Below are 23,545 nucleotides of genomic sequence, written 5' to 3'. Positions count from 1 at the left end.
TTAACATCTAATGAGGAGGGCTAGAGGAAAGGATGCTTCTATTTGCTATTCTGAAAGTACATGATATAGATATTTGGAGACAATTTTCTAATACCTAGCAAAATTTAATCTGATTTGGAGATGCTAGGCCTAGAGCATGCTAGGTGAGCAGTCTACCACTGAGCCACACACCCAGGACCCTAGTAGAATTTTAAATGTTCACACTTTCTGGCTAGCAAGGCTGCTTCTAGAAATCTGCCCTCTAGAAATACCTACAGTTACCCTGCACTGTGCCTCAATTTTCCCATGTCTTTTTTTTTTAACACAGAGTCCCCACTATGAATTCCAGAATGGACCTTAAGTCACTACTTAGCCCAAACTAGCCACCTACTCATGGTGGCCCCTTGCCTCAGCCTCCCAAGTGCTGAGATTACCACCACACCCAGCTGTTTCCCTGATTGGGGTAACTGTGAGGCAGAGGCTGAGATCACAGAGCGAGTTTGAGGCCAGCCTGGGGTTCCTAATGAGACCCTATCTTTTTGGGGGGGCGGTACTGGGGATCGAACTCATGACCTCACGCTTGCCAGGCAGGCGCTTATGCTTGCTGAGCTAAATCCCCAGCCCCAATGAGACCCTATCTTAAAAAAAAAGAAAAAGAAAAAAAAAAAAAAAAACCAAGCCAAATAAACAACAAAAACAGTAACAAAACTGTAATCTTGCTTGGAAGGTGGAAGTAGGTTTGAGATTGATCACAGGTTTGAAGCCATCCTGGACATTTTAGCAAGATCCTGTCTCAAAAAGTACACAGCACACCTCATCCTTCACGTCTCTTACCTTTGGTTTGATTTTTGTGTCACTGGAGTTTTAAGGCAAAAGCCTGTGATCCACGGGTCATAGTAAACAAGGCTCAGCCACCTCTCCATGACACCAGTCAAGGAGATGAGCAACACTGAAGGGCAGGCAAGAAGCTTTAATCAGCATAGCAATGCTGGGAATCACAGATAAAGAGCTTCCTGATCTACCAGTGAAGGATGGCAGAACCTCTGGGGTTTTATAGAAAAGGGGAACAAAGGCAAGTGCTAGGACTTGCACAGCTGGGAGTGTGCACAGCCGGCACAGTAGGTGATCCCGGTCAAGTTGTGTGATTGGTACCTTGGGCCTGGTTCAGCCATCATCTCTTGAGGGGCAGCTCTTGATCTGGGGGCAGCTTCACTTCCTGTCCTCACTACCTGCTGGGGGTAAGGATCTCATGGGAGGGGAGGCGGTGCCAGGCTCTGGTTTTCCAATTTTTCCTGGAATCCGAGGTGACTGCAGGTTTAGGACAATAACCAGATCTGGAACTGGATGTTGACGAATCTGACCATTGGATATTCCTGCAAACCCTGAAAATTAATAACTCTTATCTTGGTGTTGTCAGTCTTGCAGGGACTGAGACAGACTGGTAAAGTTAGAGTTAATCAAACTTGTATCACAGACCCTCAAGTGATTACCATGCCTGTGTGCAGGGCTGAGCAGGGATCTTACTCAAAGCATTAAAGAAATAAATGAAGGAAACTGAAGGACAGATGCCAAGCTTCACCCTACTCTGAGTTACCCATTGGGCACCTAATGGTCCAAGTTCTAGGTTCCTGTTATATTGATATCTTGGGCCTGTTAACTTGCTGCTTTCTCAAAGACCAATAAACCAACAAACATCCCTACCAACCATCATACCCCTCAGGAAAATAAAACTGGACATGGTGCGATCCCGCAGAGGCTTGTTAAAAATCTAGATTTTTTAGCCCCACTCCAAACTCACTGCACAAAAATACTGCAGAAGCACCCAGGAGTGCTCTCCTGAGCAAGTTTCCAGCTGTTTTTCCACCTGCAGAAGTCAGAACCTCCAGGTAAACCTGGGGCGAGACCCGCTGAACGGAGCTGGAGGACCTGAGGGCTAGAGGGCGCCACTCTCTCCAGGCCCGCGCGTCTCGCTGCCGGAAGGGCGCTCTGTCCGCCGCTGCGCAGCGCTCGATCGCTCCCTTCCGCGTCCGGTGTCCCCAAAAGTCATGGCCGCCGCACCCGCTGCCGCCGGTACCGGCGAGCCCATGTCCCCAGACGAGTTGCTCCCGAAAGGTGACGCGGAGAAGACTGAAGAAGAGCTGGAAGAGGACGACGATGACGAGGTACTGGGGCCGGGCGAGGCGCGGGGCTGGGAGCCGGCTGGCCCGGGGGTGTGGGCTCCGCGTGCAGTGGCTCTGGACCGAGGCGGCTTCGCCGGGAGGCGGGGTTAGGGACCCAGCTGGGCCGCGGGGGCCCTAGCTCCGGGGGGTTCGGCGCCTCCTGGAGACGCAGCAAGGCTGGGAGTGCGTTGGCCAAGACCCACACCTCCTCTCCCACAGCTGGACGAGACCCTGGCCGAGAGACTGTGGGGTCTGACGGAGATGTTCCCCGAGAGGGTCCGGTCAGCGGCCGGAGCCACTTTCGATCTCTCCCTCTTTGTGGCTCAAAAAATGTACAGGTAAGTGGCTAGGGCAAAGATACTGGATATGCAGGGGGCGACTGGTGCTGTGAAAACACACGGGCTTTGGAAGCAGCAGACCTGGGTTCGAGTGACCTTGGACTGAATGTTCCATAACCCTTCTGAGTCCCAGTATCTTTTCCTATGAAGTGGGGATTCTTACTTAGCAAGATCGTTGTGGGCATCATTTCAGGTTAATGTTTCAGCAGCTTTAATAAGAGCTCAGGAGAATGTTAAATTGCTGTAACTAAGTACAGCTCCCAGAACTGCTGCTTGTGTCTCTTGCATGAGTGTGTTGCAAAGAGGGAGAATACACTTATAAAAACACTGGTTTTTATAAGTTTGCTTTTATAAGTTTTTATAGGTTTGCTCATTTTGCTCATTTTTGGTCAGAATTGTTTTTGTTTGCATCTCTCTGTGCTCACCCTCCCTGGACAGGTTTTCCAGGGCAGCCTTGTGGATCGGGACCACTTCCTTTATGATCCTGGTTCTTCCTGTGGTCTTTGAGACTGAGAAGTTGCAAATGGAGCAACAGCAGCAGCTGCAGCAGCGGCAGGTGAGCCCGGACGTGGGGTTTTTTCTAGTAGGAGACTAGAGTTACTTATTTCTCCAGCACCTCGGTAGTCTGGCTGTTAATGTGGGGGTTGGGACTGGGCCCATGCTCAGCAGCATTTGTCCCATCGGGCATGGTAAAAGTGACACCTTAGGCCTGTACAATGCCTTGTTCCTCTTTTTTCTTTTCCAGATACTTCTAGGGCCTAACACAGGACTCTCAGGAGGAATGCCAGGGGCTCTACCTTCGCTTCCGGGAAAGATCTAGATTGTTAATTAACACTTGAGCAGTCTTGGTAGAGAAGTTCAAACCCAGTTGTGTTTGAACTGCTGATTATTTGTAATTTTTTTTTTAAACTTTGGCACATTGATCTAAACTTGGGCGAATTCTCCCTTTGACGTTTCATGGAGAATCCCAGTCTGCAGCTGTGCCCTCCATGCTGTCCTCACTGTCCTTGCTGATACTTGAGTGCAGCTATTCAGACGGTTACTTCAGCTCTGGCCACCCAATCCTTTTTAGTCAGCTGCTCCTAGCTATCCCATGATGGGGTAGAAACTGACGCCAGTGGGAGGGACAGACCCCCTGACCATTAATGACTGGTTTTGGTTATTTTTTCTTTCCAAGAATGGCAGTGATGGGGAGGGATGAGCACACAATTATAAAACTGACACAGTGCAGTACAGTACAGTCGTAGTGTAAGGCAGTGGGAACCCGTGTGCATCGGAGAGGGAGGCTTGCTGTAGCTTCAGCCACGAGATGAGGACATTGGGAGATTCGGGGGACAGAGCAGGGGCTCATCTCCTCTGCACATTTTGGCTACCAGACCTGTGTGTAAAAAAGGTCAGTGCTCACTTTTTGTATTTAAAATTAAAAATTATTCCAACTCAAAGTGTTATGCACGTGCTTGTACAAGTACTTCAGAATTACAAACATTTTAGAGGGCAAGACACACAGTACCCCAGATTTCCTCATCTAATCCAGCACCTCTGTCTGTACAAATCCATCTCATAATCCTGAGTTTCCAAAAACAAAAAAAATTTCATTTTTGGCCATGACCCTCTTAATAACAGTATTTGACTTGATTCAAGTAATCAGTTTCATATCTACCACCTAAAGCAAAAGACTAGTTCTGTGTACTTGTAGTCTTTAGTAACATCATACAGTTATAAACTATTACAGGAAGTACTAATTTCTAATCCCAGTGATAAGGATAAGTTTGCAAATAGAACTTTTTGTGACCTAGTTCTTAAAAAAATTAGTGCTAAATCAGTGATGATGAAACCAGTGCAGCCCAGGCTTTGAACTTTGCAGTTTTTCCATTTACCATAAATTTTTAATGAGCATCAAACATACCATGTATGTAGATCATTTATCAGAGTACTGTGCCATTTAGGAGGTGGTAGTTTTTTAAGAGAAGGAAATGGCCACAAAAAGGTTAAACAATGTATACAAGGCCTCATAATAAGAGCTGGATTTGAATTCAGTCTTTTGGGGTTTTTTGATACTGGGAATCAAACTCAGGACCTTGCGCTTACCTGGCAGGTGCTGCTTTGCTGAGCTACATTGCCTACCCAGATTCAGCCTTCTAAGTACAGACCCTGCTGTGCTCTGGATGCAGGCAGCCTGGCCAGTGCATGGCCTTTCACCTTTTAACTAAGGACAAGTCCTGATCCCAGTCAGCAGGTACAAACTTTTATCTACCTCACGTTTTCTTCAAATTGCCAGGCCTTGTTCTTAACATGAAGGTAAACGCAAAACCCTTTGGGTATATGGCACGTACCTGTAGTTCTAGCACTCGGGGCTGGAGCAGAAGCATCAAGAGCTTGATGCCACCCTACCTAGTGAGACCCTGTCTTGGAGGAAAAGACTTTGGGCACTTTCTGAACCAAGTAAATATTGTTTGGATTTTTCAGGTGAGAAGTTTGATCAGAGCTTAATGTAACTCAAAGGTGACATGACAGTAATGAATTCCCTTTAAAAATGGCATCATACTAATTTTTTATACAATTATAGAAGTCAGGCAGAAAAGGGAATTCAGGTATGGAGTTTTCCATTTTAATATTTGGTTAAACAAAATACATCTTTTGTAAACAAACCCAGCACAAGGCCAACAACAACAAAAGGAACAAAAGCAAGAAAAAGCCTGGGGTTGCCCTTTAGTGGGCATCAGGGTCAGGCCTGCTCCCTTCCTCAAAGGAGTGGGCTCTCTGCCCTTGGGCATCAGCACGGGTCCCTGTTCCTAAGCACCAGAATCGGATGTGAACAGAGAAACCAGCCCTGAAATGCTGAAACATCTCTGCATACTCCATCGACCTGTGTACCACATGTGCATGGACTCCACTCAAGTGCCATCTGCACAGCCCCAAGCAGTTTGTGGGGAGGAGTGTCCTCCCTGGAAATGGCTTACTATCACCGACAGTGCCAATGGACCCATGGTCCTGCTTGTGACAATTAGCAGAGTTTGCTGTAACTTCCTGGCTGGTGTAACTGGAATGTCATTGTGCAGGGGTAGAGAGCTCCCTGTGGTGCCAAGCCGGTCTGGTGTAGAAAATGGTGCAGAAGAGACCATGGCCAGTTGCTAAGAGGGCATAATGCAGTCGCCACTTGGGGGCTCTTGTTACTCGGTGTAAAAAACGGCCTTGTTAAAGATACATGTGCAGAAAAAGTGCTGGTGTAAACATGCACTCCAGTCAGAGTGGGGAGCAGACCTTGGCTCCTCTGTGAAGCTTGCTGAGGATTGACATGCAAGCCCCAGGCTGGCTCTGCTGCTGGAAAAGAGTCCAGCCAGCGAGGCTGCCCTCAGACCCACCAAGACCATGGATCTGGAAGGGCTGGCTGGGTTACCCTGCCCACCTACCTGTCCCGAAACAACTACAGCCGCTTTGGTGATACATGTGGTGTAACTGACTTTTTCTCCTCTTTTGTTTTCCAAAGTTACAGGAGAAACATAGCCTACAACTATTTTGAGAGGTAGGGGATGGGTCAGTCTGGTGATCTGTAAGGGGAACTACAGGGAGATGACAGACCTAGGTCCTGTAACAGTGCATGTAACCACTGGACTTGAGGATTTTCCTTGACATTTGTCCCAGAACTTCCTAAATCAATGTAGCGAAATGATAGGGACAAAACGAGTGAAGAATGTCACCTCATGGCCGTCCCAGTTTGGTTTCTACTGTATCCTCTTAGCAATTATCTCACCCTTGTCTTGCTAGAAGATTGTGGGATTTAGCCACCTGGCTTGGAGTATTAAAGAACTTTTCATTATAAAGCTCAAGCCTGGCCATAAACCTCCTGTAAAAGTGGGGTGGTAAGGGTTACAGACAGCCCGGCACATGGTACCACTGCTGGGGTCTGGGAGACGATTTCCTGAGAGACACTGTGTCCTTGGAGGCAGTCGCTGGGTTTTGCAGGTACTGTGTTCTTAGACCTGGTGCCACAGCAGAAGGAGGTGGGGATAGCATCTCTGGGAGCCTGGAGCAGCAGCAGTGACTCCAGCAGAACCTGTCAGGTCCTCAGAGAGGGGCACACATCTGGGACCCACCTTCTCTAACAAGCAAGGCTCACATCGGCTGGCCCTTGGTGTCGGTCCCTCCCTTTCTGCCCCAGGCATAGACAGCGGGTGGTTCTTGTGTCAGTCCACACATCTGTCCTACTGCACTGGCAGATCATGAGGGGAACCCAATGAGATGTTTGGGGAAGTGGCCAGGGCAGATCCACTGTAGAGGCCACAGCATATGACAGAGGCCTGGAGGGCGGGGCAAGGGGCACACGGGGCAGAACTGTTACACATCAGCCCTCCAGCTCTGATGGGCTTCCACCTCTTCTGGTACCACCAGCAGGAGTTCACAGTTCTTTCCTCGCAAATGATGTTTTAGAAATTTCCTACAGAGAAAGCAATAGGTGAGAGAAATTGAAATGTAGGTGAACTAAATTCCAGTCCCAGGGCCACATGTTCAGCAGAAACCTCACGATGAGCACTAGTGGCGGCCTGTCTGCGGAAGCCCTTCTACCTGTCCAGTTAGAATCCCAACCTGAAGATCCCTCACGCTCATAGACTGCTGCTGGAGCTGGTGCTATGAGGAAGACAAAAAAAAGGGCTCCCACTTGGCTTAAAAACAACTTCTTAAAGATTTCTTAGCCAGGCATGGTGGTGCACACCTGTAATCCCAGCACTAGGGAGGCTGAAGCAGGAGGACTGCTGCAAGTTTGAGACCAGCCTGGGCTACAGAGTGAGCTGAAGGCCAGCCTGAACTGCATAGCAAGACCCTGTTACAAAAAGGAAAAAATTTTTTCTTTGGTCCCTGTCTAGTTGAATGTTTATCTTTCTTTCTCTGAACATCAAAAAAATGACCCTGGTTGTCTCAGTGGAGAGAATGTTACAATGCCAGCTCCCAGAAGGCCAGGATTCCAGGCTGTGGAACTTGCCTACTGAAGGGCAGAAAGCCCTGATTAAGGTCCATCAGGCCATGGTGGTGCACACCTGTAACTCCAGCCCCTGTCAGGCTGAGGCTGAATGATCATTGTGAGTTTGAGGCCAGCCTGAACTACACAGCAAGATCCTATCTCGACCCCCACATGACCAAAAAGGTCTTTCACAGCTGAGACTCTGATTCCAAGTAAGCCAGGGAGAGGACCCTAGTACACAAGAATTTCATTTCCTTTGTCAAATGACCACAGGTGAGCCCGTCTTTCCTGGAACACCAAACGTGGGAGCCCAGCCGCTTAGCCACAAAAGCATTACCTGAGCTCGCTCTCGCCTCCAATCCACTCGGGTATCTTGAGTTTGGAGTCAAGGTTGTAGTAGGCTCCGCCCACCTCTCGGACGCAGATCCAATGCTGCCTTTTGAGAGGCAGCTTGAGTGGTCCCCAGCACAGGCTGGAGGGCAGATTCATGATGAAGCCCATGACATTAGTGAGAGCAATGACACCAACATCCCTGTGAAAGAGACATGGCCTCAGCCTCTGAGACCCTACCTCTTCCGAGGCCACCTGGCTTACCTCCACAGGTGGCCTCCTCCTCATTCCCATTAAGAGTCCCAGACTAAAGGCCTGTGCCTTGACCCACTGTTCTCCATCGGGTCAAGCCTGGTTCATCTTACCTGCGCTTGTCCCACCAAACAGCTTCGTAGCCTTTGGTCTGAAGTGCTGCCATAATGACATTCACATCGTAGTTCCCATTTCCCAGCATGCTCTTCTTGTGTGGCGTCACCATGGTGTTTGGAGACAACCTACAATTCAAAAAGAGGGCTGCTGAATCTGCCGCTGCCAACTCCCCCTCCTCAGCCTACACTACTAGAAAAGCAGTTTATAATGCTGCGCTGCAAGCTGGTTTCTCCAGGTCACCTAAGTTATGGGGACCTCAGGGTTCTGGCTTCCCCTCTCTATACAAAACAACTCCCTGCCACTCACAGAGCATTTCTACAGTAAGTCACTGAACACCAAGAATGTTCCGAGGAGTCTCTCACAAAATTCCTGCCTCTCTGCAGTCTTCCTATTGCCAGAATGCCTCGTTGCAGGCCTGTCATTAAACAGTGGGAAATACTACATGGTATTTGTACTTCCATGGGTAGTAACTGGTTATTGCTATTTTAGTTGGTTTTTCTTTTACATTTTAAGTATTTTCTATTTAAAGCTTGTACACTTGGTAATCATTAAATACTCAAAACACGCAAGAGGCCTAGACAGGTAACAGATGCACGAAGTGGAGCCAAATATAAGGCAGTAAAAGTGAGGCCTTGTGTTAACCTGGAACACACGACCCACCTGCAGGCATTCCAATGTCTGTGGGGTACTTGGAGAAAAATTGTAATTAAGACACAAAGAATCAATTGAAAAACATCTGTGTGTATGTGTGTGTGCGTGTGTGTCCACACGTGCATGTGTGTGTGGTAATGCGGACCCATCACTGGGCAAACGCTCTACCCCTGAACTGCACCCAGCCCTTTTTGGTTTTGAGACAAGGTCTTGCTAAGTTGCTGGGCTGGTCTGGAACTTGTGATCCTCCTGCCTCAGCCTGCCAAGCGGCTGAGATTATAAAATGCACCATGGCCAGCTAATTGAGAAAAATTTTGTGCCAGACAAAAAAATGTTTAGCTGTGGTGCTGGCCGGCCCACCCAGCTTCCAGCCACTTTTTGCCAGGACACTAGCAGGTCCGTTTCAAGACAAGGCCTGTAGTGAGGCATTTCCAGTCCTATTATTTTGCTTTCAGAGATCTGTCAGGCCAGGAGCTGAAGCAAGGTCTCCTAAAGCTACGCTTGGCAGGCCTCTGACCTGGCTGTGAAGGGGAGGAAGGCAAATGTGGCAAGTTGCTCAGGGCAGAAGCAGAGGGCAGGTCATGATGTGCCATCTCCAGCAGGAACTCAAACTTGAAGCACATAAACTCTAAACACTTAGCATGCCTCTTACTTCTCCATACTGATTCTTTTTGTTTCTTTCTTGCTGTTCCTGTGCTGGAGATGCAACCCAGGGCCCCTGCATATGCTAAGTAGGTAGTGTTTTACCACTAAGCTACATCCTTACCACCATACTGGTATTTTTCTTTTTCTTTTTTTTTTTTTTTTTTGGTCTTTTTTATTGGTACCGGGGAGTGAACTCACAACTGCCTGCTTGCAAGGCAGGCGCTTATGCCGCTGAGCTAAATCCCCAGCCCCAATACTGGTATTTTTAAAACATACTGCACATAAAACATACTCCTGCCACTGCTTAAAACCCTCCAGTTACACATATAGAATTTAATTGCAATCTAGCCAGGCACAGTGGTGGATGCCTGTAACCCCAGCACTTGGGAGGCTGAGTCAGGAGGATGGTAAGTTTAAGGCCAGTCTGAGCTACACAATGAGATCCTATACTACCTAGTGAGACCCTGACTCAAAAAACCAAAAATTAATAAAAATACAGATACACATACATGCAAGCTAAACGCTTTCATCTGCTGATCTCTGCTCCTTCCTCTTACACAGGACCGTCTTCCTGTTCTTGGAATACATAAACCTCACACCCCCTTGGGACCCCTGGCTGTTCCCACTCCCCACTGTCTGGGAATGTTCCTCTCTGAGAGCTTTGCACCTTGTCACTTGGGTCTCAAATGTTACTGCCACAGACAAACCTTCTCTGACCACCCAACTTTAGTTTATCCCTGTCACTTCCTCTTCTGCTTCCCTGCCCATCTGCTTTGGTTTAATTACAGCCTTCTGTCACACCAGACACTCTTCCTCCTGTGCCTGGTTTACCACAGTAGAGAGACACCTGGGCTCTGACTGTTCAGTTACTGAATATCATCTGCTAGGGGCTAATGAGCCTGCAGCATATACCAAGTATTCAAGGAATGTTTCTTAAAATGCTCTCTGTTTAACTTTGTTATTCTATCTCTTCCTTGCTAAATATTAGTAGACTTTTTTCTTGCTTTTCTTTTTTTGTTTGTTTGTTTTCTTTTGGTGGTACCTGGGATCAAACTCACGACCTCATACTTGCAAGGCAGGCGCTTATGCTGCTAAGCTAAATCCCCAGCCCTTTTCTTGCTTTTTGACACAAAGTCTTCCTATGTAATTCAGGCTGACCGCGAACTCATGCTTTCCATACCTCAGCCTCCTAAATGCTGGGATTACAGACATACATAGCTGACATACTCACTCACTCTCTCTCTCTCCCTCTCTCCCTCTCTCTCTCTCTCTCTCTCTCTCTCTCTCTCTCTCTTTCTCTCTCTGGTAACACCTCACACTTACCAGGCAGGTTCTGTGCTGCTGAACTCTGGCTCCACACACAGCTGACTTGGGGTGGGGGTGGGAGGCCAGGACAGGGTCTCACCGTGCAGTTCAGGCTGGCCTTGAGCCCACTGTGTAGCCCAGGCTGGTCTTGAATTTGCAACGATCCTCCTACCTCAGCCTCCGAAGTGCTGGGATTACAGGCATGTGCCATATGGCTGATTCTTTTTTTTTTTTTTTTTTAATCAGTACTGGGGATCGAACTTACAACCGCCTGCTTGCAAGGCAGGTTCTTATTGCCACTAAGCTAAATCCCCAGCCCCAATATGGCTGATTCTTACAAGTAAAAAGGTTTACCTGTTCATCTGAGAGCTGGTAAAAATGGGAGAATCAGAAGACACTAAACTGCACTCTGCAACTGAATTTTATTCACCTGTAATATCTACTGATTACTGAAAACCTGTGCTAAGTGCTACACAAGTTCTTTAATGTGTCTCATTACTCCTCACAGTACTTCTATTTTATAAAATCAGAAACCTAAGGTTTGGTGATTGTATCTGACTTTGTCCATACAAAGGACATAAGTAGAATTCAAACGTAGGTCCATCAGAAGCTCACTTTACACTTGCTGTCTTACACAGAGACCAAGAGAGTGGGAGGTGGCAGCAGAGATAGGACACTCATCAGCTTTTCTGTGACAGTAACATTTAAGACCCAAATGACAAGGTGCAAAGCTCTCAGAGAGGAACACTTCCAGACAGTAGGGAGCGGGAACAGGTCAGCAAATCCCGAAGGCCTGGGGCTGAAACACTGCTTAGCAGGACAGAGGCTCTCCTTGATGTCCTAAGACACTCCTGGGAAAGCTCAGGAAAGGAAGGCTAAGCTCCAGATCCCATAGGCTCCTTTTGCCAATTTACGTATGGTAGCATCTAATTCTTTTCTGTGATGTCACTGACCAGTACAAGGAAGAAAATTCCAACAGGGACAACATTGCGGGTCGTATCTCTCACCATCAACCTCCCTGCAGGCACATGCTTTAGAGCAGACCTGCCACATTCCCAGTGATCCTAGCTCCTGGCTTAATACTGAGAGAAATCGGAAGAAACCCAGTATTCCAATGCCGTAATAACTGAATGAACCAAGCAAGCACAAAAGGTTTCCTGCAGGAAATCTGGGAGTCCCTACTCTGCTAATCTTCACTTGTGTCTCCAGGCCGCTGAGTTACATAACGTGCTCCAGTCCCAGAGGTTTCTGAAGTCGCCTGTCAGGACTAGTGCTCCAAGGGTCTCTCTTCTTTGGCCTTCATCTTCTGTCTCAGCTTGAAATCCTTCCCTGTCTGTTCCTAACTGGAGGCCCTTCTAGCCCCATACCTGGATTTATAAAACAGGTTCTTAAACGCATCTCCTTCCTTCCAAACTCTCCCCCCACTAACTCAGCCTATATGATCTTGCTTGCCACAGCCACCACTGTGTCACCTCACTCCCTTACATAAGAATTGACAGTCACACACCTGCCAGCCTGACCAACTCCAAACCCCTCAGCCCTTCTGGGCCTGCTGTTTTGCTCTCGTGGGGCTTAGTGCCCTTCACGCTCCATGACCACGTGGCCTCTGCTCTTTTATCCTGTCTGGTTCCAAGCCAAATCCCACAGCTTCTTTAAACTCAACCTCATATCCTGTCTCTTCTGTGCAGTCTTTCCTGGCTCTTCTGTGAAAAAGGAGGGGAGGCTGAGAGGAGTAGCACATCTGCATTCACAGTTAACTGTGAGATTTAATCTCTAAGGCTAAGCTGGGTGTGGTGGTGCACACCTGAAGTCCCAGCTACTGGGAGCTGAGGCCAGCCTGGGCAACAGTGAGAGCCTCCAACTCAAAACAAAAAGTTAATCTGCAAGCCTGTTACACAATATGTTTCAGTTCCCAAACCTTTCCGACCACCCAGACATTTGCTGTGAATGAACCATAAAAATGGGAATGATTCCTACTTTACCGGAGTGCTGAAGAATTCATTTTATGTGCATATAACCAAAGAATAAGTCCCTGAAACTCTTTTACTCTGTATCCCTCCTTTACACATTGGCACCTGATGAAACATGTTGAAACCTTTCAAGACATGGAAGGCTGAGAATAGTTTCCATCCCAGCCTTGAGGGTGGTCCTTGGTGGGGGGCCCCTGCGCACCACACATGTACTTGCTTACACTTTACTAATCAGATGCCCACTGTGTTAGCTGCCTGCATGGACTCTGTCGCTTAATCCTCCCAGCAATCTTGATATGCTGTAATAAGGAAGTTGAGGTACAAAGGTTACTGTGACTTGCACAGTCATGCACAGTTGGTGGGTGGCAGAGCTAGGGTTTAACCTCCAAATCCAGGAAAACACTGAACAGTTCTCTGGTTCCAGCAACTTCCACAAGATCCAATTCTCTTTCCCATGGGCAGTTTTTTTGTTTGTTTGGGGGTTTTTTGCAAATGCCTGTCCAAGACTGTCTTACTTATTCCATTTACCTTACTGATTTCCATATAAACTTTGGGCTCCAAAGCAAGCCTCTCATGTCTGTCATCACACAGGTCAGAACCAGAAGATCTGAAGCCATCACCCATCACCGAAGGTTCCAGTCCACACCCTCAGCTTTGGTCCCGAACTCTCTCACTACTACTGCATGAGGCCATGACGATTGTGACTTTTTATGAAAAGGAGACAGGGAGGCATCTCACAAGTTCATCTCCTCCCCGATTTCCTTCTTTTTGGGTCTAAGAGATGTGATGTTAGAAAATGTGGCTCAATGTTCTGGGAATCTGAGGCAGAAGGAATGCAGGTTTGAGCCCAGCCTAGGCAACTGAGCACAAGCAGTGCCACAAAATAAAAAAAAGAGGCTGGAGTACAGCTCGGTGCAAAGGCCCTGGATTCAATCCCCGGCACTGCAAAAAGAAATCCCCAGCACTGCAAAGGGTGAGGGGAAGGAAAAGAAGGGAGAAAATAGGGCTCAAAATTTCCTGACTTTTTTCTCCCCAGTACTGGGGATTGAACTATGGTCTGGCATATGCTACGCAAGTGCTCTACCACTGAGTTACAGCCCAACCTTCTTATTAAAAATAACACAAAAAAAATGTTATTTCTTATATGCAAATATTTTTTTTTTGCTCACTAAATTGCCAGATTAGCCTCAAACTTGCAATCCTGTTGCCTCCTGAGTAGCTGGGATGACAAGCACGCACCAGCACACCTGGCATCCTGATGATTCTAAATAAAGCACACATTCTAGAGCCAGCCATGTAAGTACTGTGCGTTAACTGCTATTACTATGTTTGCCTGGCTCTTGGACAAAATATTAAAATCCTTTTCTCAACTTATAACTACCAATCATTTAAATGTGGTCTCCTCTACCTGCTCAGAGACCTCTCACGGAGAAGCTGAAGTGCATACGCTTTATGGCACCACAGTATCCCTGATCTCTGTGCTCCTTTCACCTGTCATTAGTCCCTGGTTCCATCTGGGTGTTTGGCAGGTACTAAGCACTCTTTCCCGCAAGGAAACCTGGCTGAAAATTCCTGCTATTATTCCCGCCCCTACCCATACCAAGCTAGTTTGCAACTCATTAGATTGTAACAGTCTCTTGGGGAGAAGAGTGCTGACTAGCTGCAAGAAAGTCTCATCACTCACTGGGGTGGGTCCTGCAAAATGTTTGAGCCCTCAGCATTTTCAGAACTCCTTAGCCAAGCTGCGGCTGTATCCTTTCTCCCACCCTCTTTTTTCAAAGCTTAGGCGCATACACGGTAAACTGTCTGCAGTAAACACTCGCTGATGACACTGGCACTGGTCTCTAAGCCAAGCCTTTATCACAACAGACTTCTCTCTTCCTTGTCCCCTATTGCTGGCCCGTGATCAACAGTTCAGTTCTAAATGCCTACTCGTTTCTACTCCAAGTGAGTCATCGCATATCCACAACTTTACTGAAACTCCACCCTGCTGGCTGGGTGAGATTTCTCCTCTTCTAAGCTGGCTAAAAATTCAACAGCTAAGATGCACTTTCTCCCTACAAAATAGCACTTACCTACATTTTCTTCCCATTTCTACCACTCATTAGCCATGCCTTCAAAACTGCAGAGAAGTTCTAGTTCTTACACTTGACAGCTTTACTTTTCTTTCCATCAAGATCTCAAGAGAGACCCCCTTTTCTACTTCTAAATGGCTCCCAATTCCATAGCTTTCTCTTCACCTAAATCTGTTCTAAGGCCTGCTCAGGGCATAACTAGGAGATGTCCTGCTCAGCTCCTTTTCTCTACAGTGCCTTGTGGGGCCTGGCATACTGCAAGCAGCTGCTCAGTGTTTGTTTAAAAAATTCCATCTTCTCTCCTTCATCTATTCTCCCTTTGCCTTTTCCTCTGTATTTCTTCCATGCTTTTTTTTTCCTACTTTACATAGAGAATCTTTTACTTCTGGAAGCCAAGAATGGTGATACATGCCTGTAATCACAGCACTTGGGAGGCTAAGGCAGGAGGATCATTGCAAGTTCAAGACCAGCCTGCTCTACAAAGTGAGCTCAAGGCCAGCCTGAACTGCACAGTGAGACCTTGTCTCAAAAAGATCCCCCCCACACAAAAAAATTTACTTGTGGAATTCTCTTTTTTTTTGTATTGGGGATTGAATTTATGATCTCGGGCTTACCAGGCATGCACTTGTTGCACTGAGTTAATCCTCAGCTCCCTGGAATTCTCTTTTATGTACTGGTCTGTTGTTATTCTCAGGTAGATCTTTATACAGTGCTGAATAGGAATGGAGTAGTGCATTATTTGCAGAGACTTTAAAGGGCACCTGGGAAGCGGAGGCAGAAGGACTGCTGAATTTGAGGCCAGTCTGAAGTATACAAGACTGTCTCAAAAAACAAAGAAACAAAAGCTTTAAAAGAAACATGCCCTGGTTCCATGTGGATGCTTAGCAGATATTAAGTAATCTTTCACTCAGGGAAACCGCAGCTGAAAACTCCTGCTATTATCCACAAACATTCAATAATAATCACAGTCCACATCTTCAGCCCAGGTTGCAGGTACTAGCAGTGTGAGCAGTTACTGGTGATACAACAGCTCAGACAAGCCTTTCCAGTTTGCATCCACCAAGAGACAGGCCCTGCAGCCATAAACCCTGAGTCTAAATCCTGCCATGAGCAGCTCTGTGCACCCTCTGTGCCACGACTTCCTCATCTGGAAGAAAAGGAAACAACACACACACACACACACACACACACACACACACACACACCCTGTTGTGAGGACTGAATTAGCACAAGGGATGCACTCAGAACAGTGTTTTGCACTAAGTGCTCCTGTGTTAATCATCTCATGATTATTCCCCTTGTTAGATCAGGGGCCAAATTCAGACTTTTCCTCCTCAGTGTGACTGTTCACAGAATGGTTGTGCCTGATATTTATTTACTAGCAGGTGAAACTGTGCAAATCACTTAAACTGAGTCCCATTTCCCAAGGTTGTCCCAGGATTATCAATATATATTGTGAAGTATCAAGCACACTCAAATATACCCTGTGAATTCTTTTCTTCTTAGTTTGGGATTCAGAAATAATCTGCAAATATCTAAGTAGGTGTCGAAGAAAAATTAATGGCTAGCTAAAAAGAAGTTCAGCCGGGGACATAGCTCAATGGCATAGCACCTGCCTGCCAAGTGTAGTTGTGAGTTCGAGTTCCAGTACCCCCAAAAAACAAAAAAGGCAGTACAAGGGACTTGGTCATCCTGGCACATGATTTGGTGATCTGAGACACATTATCTTACCTGCCAGAGCCCCATTTCCTGAAGAGTGCACTCTACTTGCTGCCCAATAATGGGCATGACGCAAATGACACACCAGCTCAGCTATAACAGAGGCTCTACTCCAGGTATTACTGGCATTAGGAAACAACTACTCTCATTATAGTTCTGTCCGCATGCTCGAAATAACTTTCTTTTAAAAGAAAGCCTATGATTCTTGCGGGAAAGTGGTCCACACCTATTCTTCACATATCATGTTGTGACTGATTCTGGCTGTGACTCAGGTTCCTGTATTGCAGTATTCATCTCTAGGTAAAGGAATTAAAAAAAAAAGTGTCTGAAGTGTCAATATGCTTTGCTTATTTTCCAAGCTTTCCCTGCCCTGAGGACTGGGCAAGCCTAACCCTTGCTAGCTGGAGTGATCAGATAGGCTCATGGCCAAGGTTGCTGTGGGCTGCAGATATGCTCTGGGCCCATCCAAACACTGTTGAACGAAGTCTCAAACTCTCTTGTAAAAGAAATCTAGAAAATTAAAGCAAAGAGCAAAGAGTTGAACTTCTATCCACATGTGAAGTAGCATTTAAGTGAATACGAAAAGCAATCTAAAATAAAGTAGACAGGGCATGGGGGAGGGATCTGGAGTTAGTTTCACAGCCCAGCTTTGCTCTCTAGGAGCTACTTGGATAAATTATGACCTTTCTGCCCGGCTCCGTATCAGTCAAAGGACTGTTAAGAAAGGGTCACACAAAACAATGTACACAAAGCACTAAAGCACACATGTGGCTTCACAGAAAAACTGGGTACTGTGTGTTCATTTATCTTGTGTTATCTACCACATTCCAACCTTTAGTGACAGGCAACCGTGGACATGATCTTGTTTCCCTTCTTGGTGGCTGGATTTGAGAGAGCAATGTTACAACATAAAGGTCAACAGCAGACACACAAATCTGATCGCAACCGTGCCTCCAATGCTTGTTATACTACTGTGGCCACATTACTGCCCTTTGCTGAGTACTGTCTTCATCCAGAAAATGGAAATCACGACGTGTGAGCGTGCCTGTGCGTGTGTGCATGTGTGTATATAATGGATTCCATGAAGCTATCAAACAGATCTCTTGAAATAACACAAGTAGGGCCTCAGGAAATGGTCCATAAATGGAAGTGGCCAGACATGGTGGCGCAGGCCTGTAATCCCGGCACTTGGGAGGCCGAGGCAGGAGGATTGTTGTGAGTTTGAGGCCAGCCTGAACTGCATAACAAGACTCTGTCTCAAAAACAAAGCAAAACAAAACCCAAAGTCACAAATGAAAGTGATTCTCTTTCCTATTCCTGCATCCTCTATACCTGCTGACCACATCTAGTTAATACCTAAAGGTTTGAAGATTTATGTACACTAGAGACATTGTCCCACCCACACAAACTCAGAAATACCAAGAAGTAGGCATCAGGATGCCAAGGAGTGTCCTACCTCTGGAAAATCTCTTGCAGCGTTTCCCGTGTGAAGGCATTGCTGTCCTGGAAGACATTATTGAGGGCGTGGAGGGCGCACAGTTCCCTGCGCTGTTTCTCATGGTAGATTTGTGGGGGCGCTGCCTGGGGCAGCTCCAAGGATTCAGATTTGGCTTTGTCTCCTTTCCATGGCACACAACTCATGTTTTTTTGTTTTAGGTTCCAGAGAGGGCTGAAAACACCCCACTCTTCCTTCCTGAGGAAGACAGAAGCTTCTCAGTCTTTTCAGGATTCCTGAGATTCACCTTATTCTCTGGTGTCCATGATTGACGCTTTGTCACTGGGAAAAAAGGCTGGAATTGAAAAAGGAAAAAGAAAAATCCAACTCTTTTCTCTTGTCAATAGGAAAATAACTTTTGGACTAGTTTATATCACCATCACCGTTAAAAGTGCAGGGTTTTTAAAAAATCATGTAAAGCATAAGACTTTGTTGCTCTTCACCCTCCTCCTGAAAGACACGATTTCCTGGCTGTGTCTTTCTCTCAGCAAATGCCAACCAGGCCTCAATGCAGGAGGACCGATCAGAATAGGTCACATCGCTCCTTTTCTTCCATTTTTTTTCCCAATCACGACGCCACCGAATCAACAGAGAAGGCCTAGGCGGTGGTGGATAAAACGCACAACCCAAGCAGCTAGAGGCGGCCAGCCAGCGTGGGGTCACGAGCCGCGCTGCGGCCTCCAGGGCGGCCCTCCATCCCCTCGGGCGCAGCGGGCACGGCTGCCAGCGAAGCGCGGACTCTGATCCTCTCGCCGCGGCCCTGCGGAGAAGATAACTGGTCAGCCCCGGCAGGCCGCCACTAGCTCCGGACGGGCCCGGGACACGGGCCCGGGACAGGGTACGGGGGCCGGGTCCCTGCGAACTGGAGGGTCGTGTCCTGCGCCGCACAGCGCAGCGCAGCGTAGCGCCGCGCCCCGCCGGCCCGGAGGGGTGGGGCCGGGCATTTGCCGCGCCCTCTGGGCCTGGGCCCACCCGCTCCTCGCCCCACGCCAGCCTCCCCGTGCTTCACGTGAGCTCAAACCCAGGCGCCCTCCCGCTGCTCCCTGTACCCCGGCGCCATCCCCGTACCCCGTACCTGCGGTGACAGTTCTCCGCGGTACGTTCAGTCGCACCTCACCGCCGCCTAGAACCTGCGGGCCACCACCTGGGCCGCGCGCGCGCGGGCGGGCGGGCGCGCGCACCTGAGCTCGACGTCAGCCGCCGTCTCCCGGCGCGCGCTCCGGAAACGCCCTCCGCGCCAGCCCCGCCCTCCCCGCCGAGGCGTCACGCGTGACGTCAGTGTGACGCCAGCGGCGCGGACTTCCGAGCCACTGTAGCCCCGAACTTGTACAGCGAGTGTGGGCATCGCCGAAGGCTATGGAACCAGCGAGACGTGGCCGGTTGCTGGACAGCTGCGGCCGGTGTGGGTGTCTGGCCGGTCGGCGACCCCGCCCCGAGGCAGGGAGACCCGCCTGGCCTCTCGCCGCTTCTCTGGGTGGTGGCGTAGTGCCGGGGCGTGACCCAGCCTGGGGCTGTCGTTCGCTGCACGCCCCACACCGCCTCGCTGGGCACAGTGCTTCCTTGAACCTGGACTGCGGTCCTGCCCTGACTCTTTTCTGTCTGGGCACCCCCCATCCACCCGGTGGTTTCCAAACAGGTCAGGCACAAACTGTTTTGGTTAGCGATCCTGGCTGCCTCACCCTCCGGAGCGCCGCGGGTTAGCGCCTCGCCAGTGGCAGAGAGTCCTATTTCAGTTCTTAGTGTCGTGTTTCGGTTCAACCCACACAAACCGCTGCCCTCTTTGCCCCACACCCCACCCCCCATAGTGACTGTGACAGGGCTTTTCTTGGTTTTCTCAAACCGTGGCTGACTGTGTGTGTGTGTGAGGAGGCAGACAAGCAGGTTTACGTGTATATTTTTCTTTTTACTCCTAGGGCAGGTGGAAGTCATCAATTAACCCCCATCACTGCCCTCCTTTTGAATCTTTGTTTAGAAAATAGGTAAAACATTAAAAAGAAGAAATCGCACTTCCTTGAGTCATTTTGATCCTGTTTGAGCACGACTTGCAAAGACCATTCCACAGTGGTATTTAACATGCTGGAGCGATTGCCGTGTTGGTAGAGTTCATGGCTCTGCAGATCATGTTGAATTATTTTAGATTTTTGTAATTTGTAAATCACCTAAGGTTATGGTATTCTTACATAAGGTTAGTTTTTGAGGGCTTCCTGTGCAACAAGCACTATTAAGCTTTACATATATTAAGTCATTTACCACCAGCTATCAAGCAGTTTTTAGAGAAAAAAACTTGAAGTTAATCAAGTTGTTCAAGGTCACATACCTCTAATGGATACAGGATTTGAACCTAAGTTAATGTCTTCCAAAAGAGGATATAAAGACAGGCAGGGAATTACCCCTGAAATGTAGGACTTCTCCATTCAATTCAAAAAGCACCTACTCTGGTGCCATATATATATTCTACTCTGAGAATATCTTTTTGGGGCAAAGTCCTATAGTGCGAAGGATATGTTTTTTAGACTTTTAGTTTTATTGGGTGTCAGGTCATACATTTTGAATTGAACTCTGTCTGGAAAATCCAGAAAGACATGCTAAATATGTCTGGATCACAGAGTGAATATAGCACAGCCTTCTGGTCGTCAAATCATGGATTTCTCTCTTCCCAGAAACCAATCGACTTTGCAGCATACACCAGGTGGGCATCTTCCAGTTCAATTCTGACACTACCTGAAGACAGCAGACTAAGGAATCACGGCCACAAGACTGCTGCTCATCTCAGGTGCAAGTCCAAGCCTTCAGAACCTCTGTGAACAAGTTCTATGAAGCAGGGTACCTGTGACCCCCTCCTTTATCCAATTAAACTGCTCAAGGGGCTCACAGAACTCAGGGAAACACTTATATGTACCAGTTTATTATAAAGGATACTGCAAAGGATGCAGTTGAACATCCAATGGAAGAGAGAAAACAGCAAGGTAAATGGGAAGGGACATGGAGCTTCTGTGCCCCATCTCAGTCAGTATGACACTTTCCAGAAACCTCTGTGTTTAACCTGGAACTCACCCAAATTGGTCCTTTCTGGTTTTTTCATGGAAGCTTCATTACATAAGCATGACTGAGTGAATACTTTGAGTATCAATTTAAGCTTCAGACCTCTTCCAGAAGTTGGGCTGAACTCCCAGCCCTTTAACTTTGCCTTGGTCTTTCCAGTGACCAGCCCCCATCTATCTACCAGTCTGTTTACTAGCATACAGAAATTTTTTTACTCAGGAGATTCCAACAATTTTATGAACTATGTAACCAGAAGTGGGACAATCAATTCCACATTTCACAGTCAGTTATTATGGAATACAATACCTTGATATTTGACTTTTTTTTTTTTTTTTTTTGGTACCAGGGATCAACTTACGACCTTGCGCTTGCCAGGCAGGCGATTGTGCCAGTGAGCTAAACCCCTGGCCCAATATTTGACTTTTCTAACAAACCAAGATTTTAATATTTTAACTACCTAAGAGACCAGAGGAGCACATGGGATGATGTTGAGCAGTAGGGGAAAAAAAGCACATCAGCAAAACTAGCAAGACCACTGAAATTGCATGGCTTCTTGTCTCAAATTGTCAGCTATGTTCTTACATATAAAGATTGTGGGTAGCTGTGGTGGCTTTTGTGGTTCGGTCAGTTGTGACCCTGCAGTGACCCATGAATCTCATGAACCTGGACAAAGCAGCAGGCATCAAGGTCCTGGCTTACACCACCACTCTAAGCTGTGTCTGATGGTGTCCACCTCCAGAGCCAAGGTGAAGCATAACTTTTACCCACCCACAGACCTCAAATTCAAAGTCCTCTCACAGTTGTAGTCACTACAGATTTTTTTTTAGGGGGAGGGGTACTAGGGTTCAAACTTACAACCTTGTGCTTGCCGGGCAAGTGCTGTGCCACTGAGCTATATCCCCAGTCCTGTTATTACAGATCTAAAATTGTGAAATTCATCAGCTAGAAAAGTGTGTTTCAAAGTGAAAAGTACAGCATCTCACCAGTACTGGTAAAGCCCAATTGTGAAATTACTGACTCAGGGTCAGCTGTGACAGTAATGGAATGGCCCTTTTAACTATGAACCAAGTAAGAAGAGTAAACACAATAAGTTCATGGCATGGTACAACTTGTGATCCGCCAAACATTTCAGAAAAGGAAGCTGTATGGAAAGATGCAGCCCTGGTGAAATAATGGGTTTTAAACTGAGATGTATATTTGAAATCTCAAATGAAAAAGATAAATGAATGATAGGGGACCTAGGAAAGCTATTTCACTTAATATATCTAAACAAGATGGATTCACACGCAAACTGCAGGAAGCTACTGAAGAATAGAAAAGACTTCAGAGAGAAATGATACACTATCAGAAGAAAACCAACATGGTGGCTTAAAGCTTAGAAAAGTAACACATTTAGATAAGCCCAGCTGAACCTCAGCTGTGTCCTTCAAAAGTGCTAGGGGCTAGGGATATAGCTCAGCGGCATAAGGTCTATTTAGCAAATACAAGGTCATGAGTTTGATTCCTGGTACCCGCCCCCAAAAGAAAAAAGAGATGCCATTAGCCCTCTTCCCTCACTCCCATGATCACAGCTATTTTCACCAGATTCTTTGTAGGGAAATTTGTCTGGTGGGGTGAAGCATGCAGTGATATTTTCCCCTGCCCTTCCGGAAAAAGGTTTGTTTACTTACCATTTTATTGATAGTATGACTCCTGTAACCATTTGTTTTTGTTACAGGTTCACACAGCTTTGCCTTTAATGATGCCTTAGTATTTAAAAACAATAAAAACCAATCAGCTGTTGAATGGATTGTCTGTTGCCATCATGGGGTTATCACTAGCAGGTACAAGTGCCACACTTAGTCCTTCATGAAATTCATAGAGTTGTTTTATTTGCTTTTTTAAATATACACAAAAAACTTGGTGGTACCTTGTTGAAAATAGAGAAGAGACAGTCTCTTTCCTCTAGAGATTCCTAAACTTAGTGAAAGCCATTTTGAATCCTTGGTTACCTTTTCAAATGGCTGCTCTTTTTTGTTTACTGTCCGGAAGTGGCAAACTTTAGCGTTATTAGACCTTAGTCAACATCTAAATTCATTGAAGGTCTAGATCTGATGTTTGAAACAGGGATTTGAGGTTGCACAAGTGACGTTTTGGCTTGGGGCTTTTCACAACAGACGATATCGTGGAAAAATAACCCAAAGGAAACTACCTTAATAGAACATGGAGTGTGGCATAGCTGTTTCAATAGAAATGTGGTGAGGTACTTTTGGCTTGCATTTTCGCTGCTTGCCTCAGTTTTTTGTTTATGAAATTGCTGTCTCCGCAGAGGCAATGAATGGAGAAATCTCCCTAAGGTCAGCGTTTTAATTAATTGTCTCGGTTTGGCTGTTATAGTATTACAACTCTTGGAATATACACCATCGATTCTACTATCATATTTGCCTGGAGTATGCCAGCACAGCAGACATCGTGTTCCAGCGACAGCCTCAGTCATTGAATTTAGTGGGCGGTTCGTTTTGCAGTTTACTA

The 23,545-nt window shown here is 47.0% G+C and overlaps 2 protein-coding genes and 1 pseudogene across 3 annotated transcripts; 2 read left to right on the top strand and 1 right to left on the bottom strand.

Annotated features, from left to right (window-relative positions):
• Window positions 1-1,971: 1,971 nt before the first annotated feature.
• Window positions 1,972-3,918, top strand: Tomm22 (translocase of outer mitochondrial membrane 22). The gene is made up of 4 exons (XM_003470498.5): window positions 1,972-2,141; window positions 2,358-2,476; window positions 2,915-3,032; window positions 3,222-3,918. The coding sequence occupies exons 1-4, from the start codon at window positions 2,025-2,027 to the stop codon at window positions 3,294-3,296; spliced, it is 429 nt and encodes a 142-aa protein (XP_003470546.1). The 5' UTR covers window positions 1,972-2,024; the 3' UTR covers window positions 3,297-3,918.
• Window positions 3,919-5,062: 1,144 nt separating this feature from the next.
• Window positions 5,063-19,224, bottom strand: Josd1 (Josephin domain containing 1). Of its 2 annotated transcripts, none has more exons than XM_003470499.5 (5): window positions 19,068-19,224; window positions 17,954-18,752; window positions 8,129-8,257; window positions 7,771-7,965; window positions 5,063-6,911 (listed from the first exon to the last, which is right to left on the bottom strand). In XM_003470499.5, the coding sequence occupies exons 2-5, from the start codon at window positions 18,136-18,138 to the stop codon at window positions 6,812-6,814; spliced, it is 609 nt and encodes a 202-aa protein (XP_003470547.1). In that variant the 5' UTR covers window positions 18,139-18,752; window positions 19,068-19,224; the 3' UTR covers window positions 5,063-6,811. The 2 variants fall into 2 exon arrangements, with proteins under 2 accessions (XP_003470547.1, XP_013008596.1); XM_013153142.3 differs by having other exon boundaries at window positions 17,954-18,287; window positions 19,068-19,203.
• A 124-nt stretch (window positions 19,225-19,348) lies between these two features.
• On the top strand, window positions 19,349-22,480 carry LOC111757016 (vesicle-associated membrane protein-associated protein A-like; annotated as a pseudogene).
• The last annotated feature ends 1,065 nt before the right edge of the window (window positions 22,481-23,545 follow it).

The sequence above is a fragment of the Cavia porcellus genome, unplaced genomic scaffold (genome assembly GCF_034190915.1).
Source record: "Cavia porcellus strain 051 isolate PalLab524CR breed Dunkin Hartley unplaced genomic scaffold, mCavPor4.1 scaffold_40, whole genome shotgun sequence".
NCBI classification, from domain to species: Eukaryota; Metazoa; Chordata; class Mammalia; order Rodentia; family Caviidae; genus Cavia; species Cavia porcellus.
This window is presented reverse-complemented; position numbering and strand designations above follow the sequence as displayed.

What these genes read in the sequence shown, in the direction of transcription:
- Josd1 (XM_003470499.5), bottom strand. Translation starts at nt 18,138, where the DNA reads ATGAGTTGTGTGCCATGGAAAGGAGACAAAGCCAAATCTGAATCCTTG. An exon ending in GTTTGGTGGGACAAGCGCAG is followed by an intron (nt 7,966 to 8,128) that starts GTAAGATGAACC and finishes TCTCTTTCACAG; the next exon opens with GGATGTTGGTGTCATTGCTC. An exon ending in GGAGGCGAGAGCGAGCTCAG is followed by an intron (nt 6,912 to 7,770) that starts GTAATGCTTTTG and finishes CTTTCTCTGTAG; the next exon opens with GAAATTTCTAAAACATCATT.
- Tomm22 (XM_003470498.5), top strand. Translation starts at nt 2,025, where the DNA reads ATGGCCGCCGCACCCGCTGCCGCCGGTACCGGCGAGCCCATGTCCCCA. An exon ending in GTGGCTCAAAAAATGTACAG is followed by an intron (nt 2,477 to 2,914) that starts GTAAGTGGCTAG and finishes CTCCCTGGACAG; the next exon opens with GTTTTCCAGGGCAGCCTTGT. An exon ending in AGCAGCTGCAGCAGCGGCAG is followed by an intron (nt 3,033 to 3,221) that starts GTGAGCCCGGAC and finishes TTTCTTTTCCAG; the next exon opens with ATACTTCTAGGGCCTAACAC.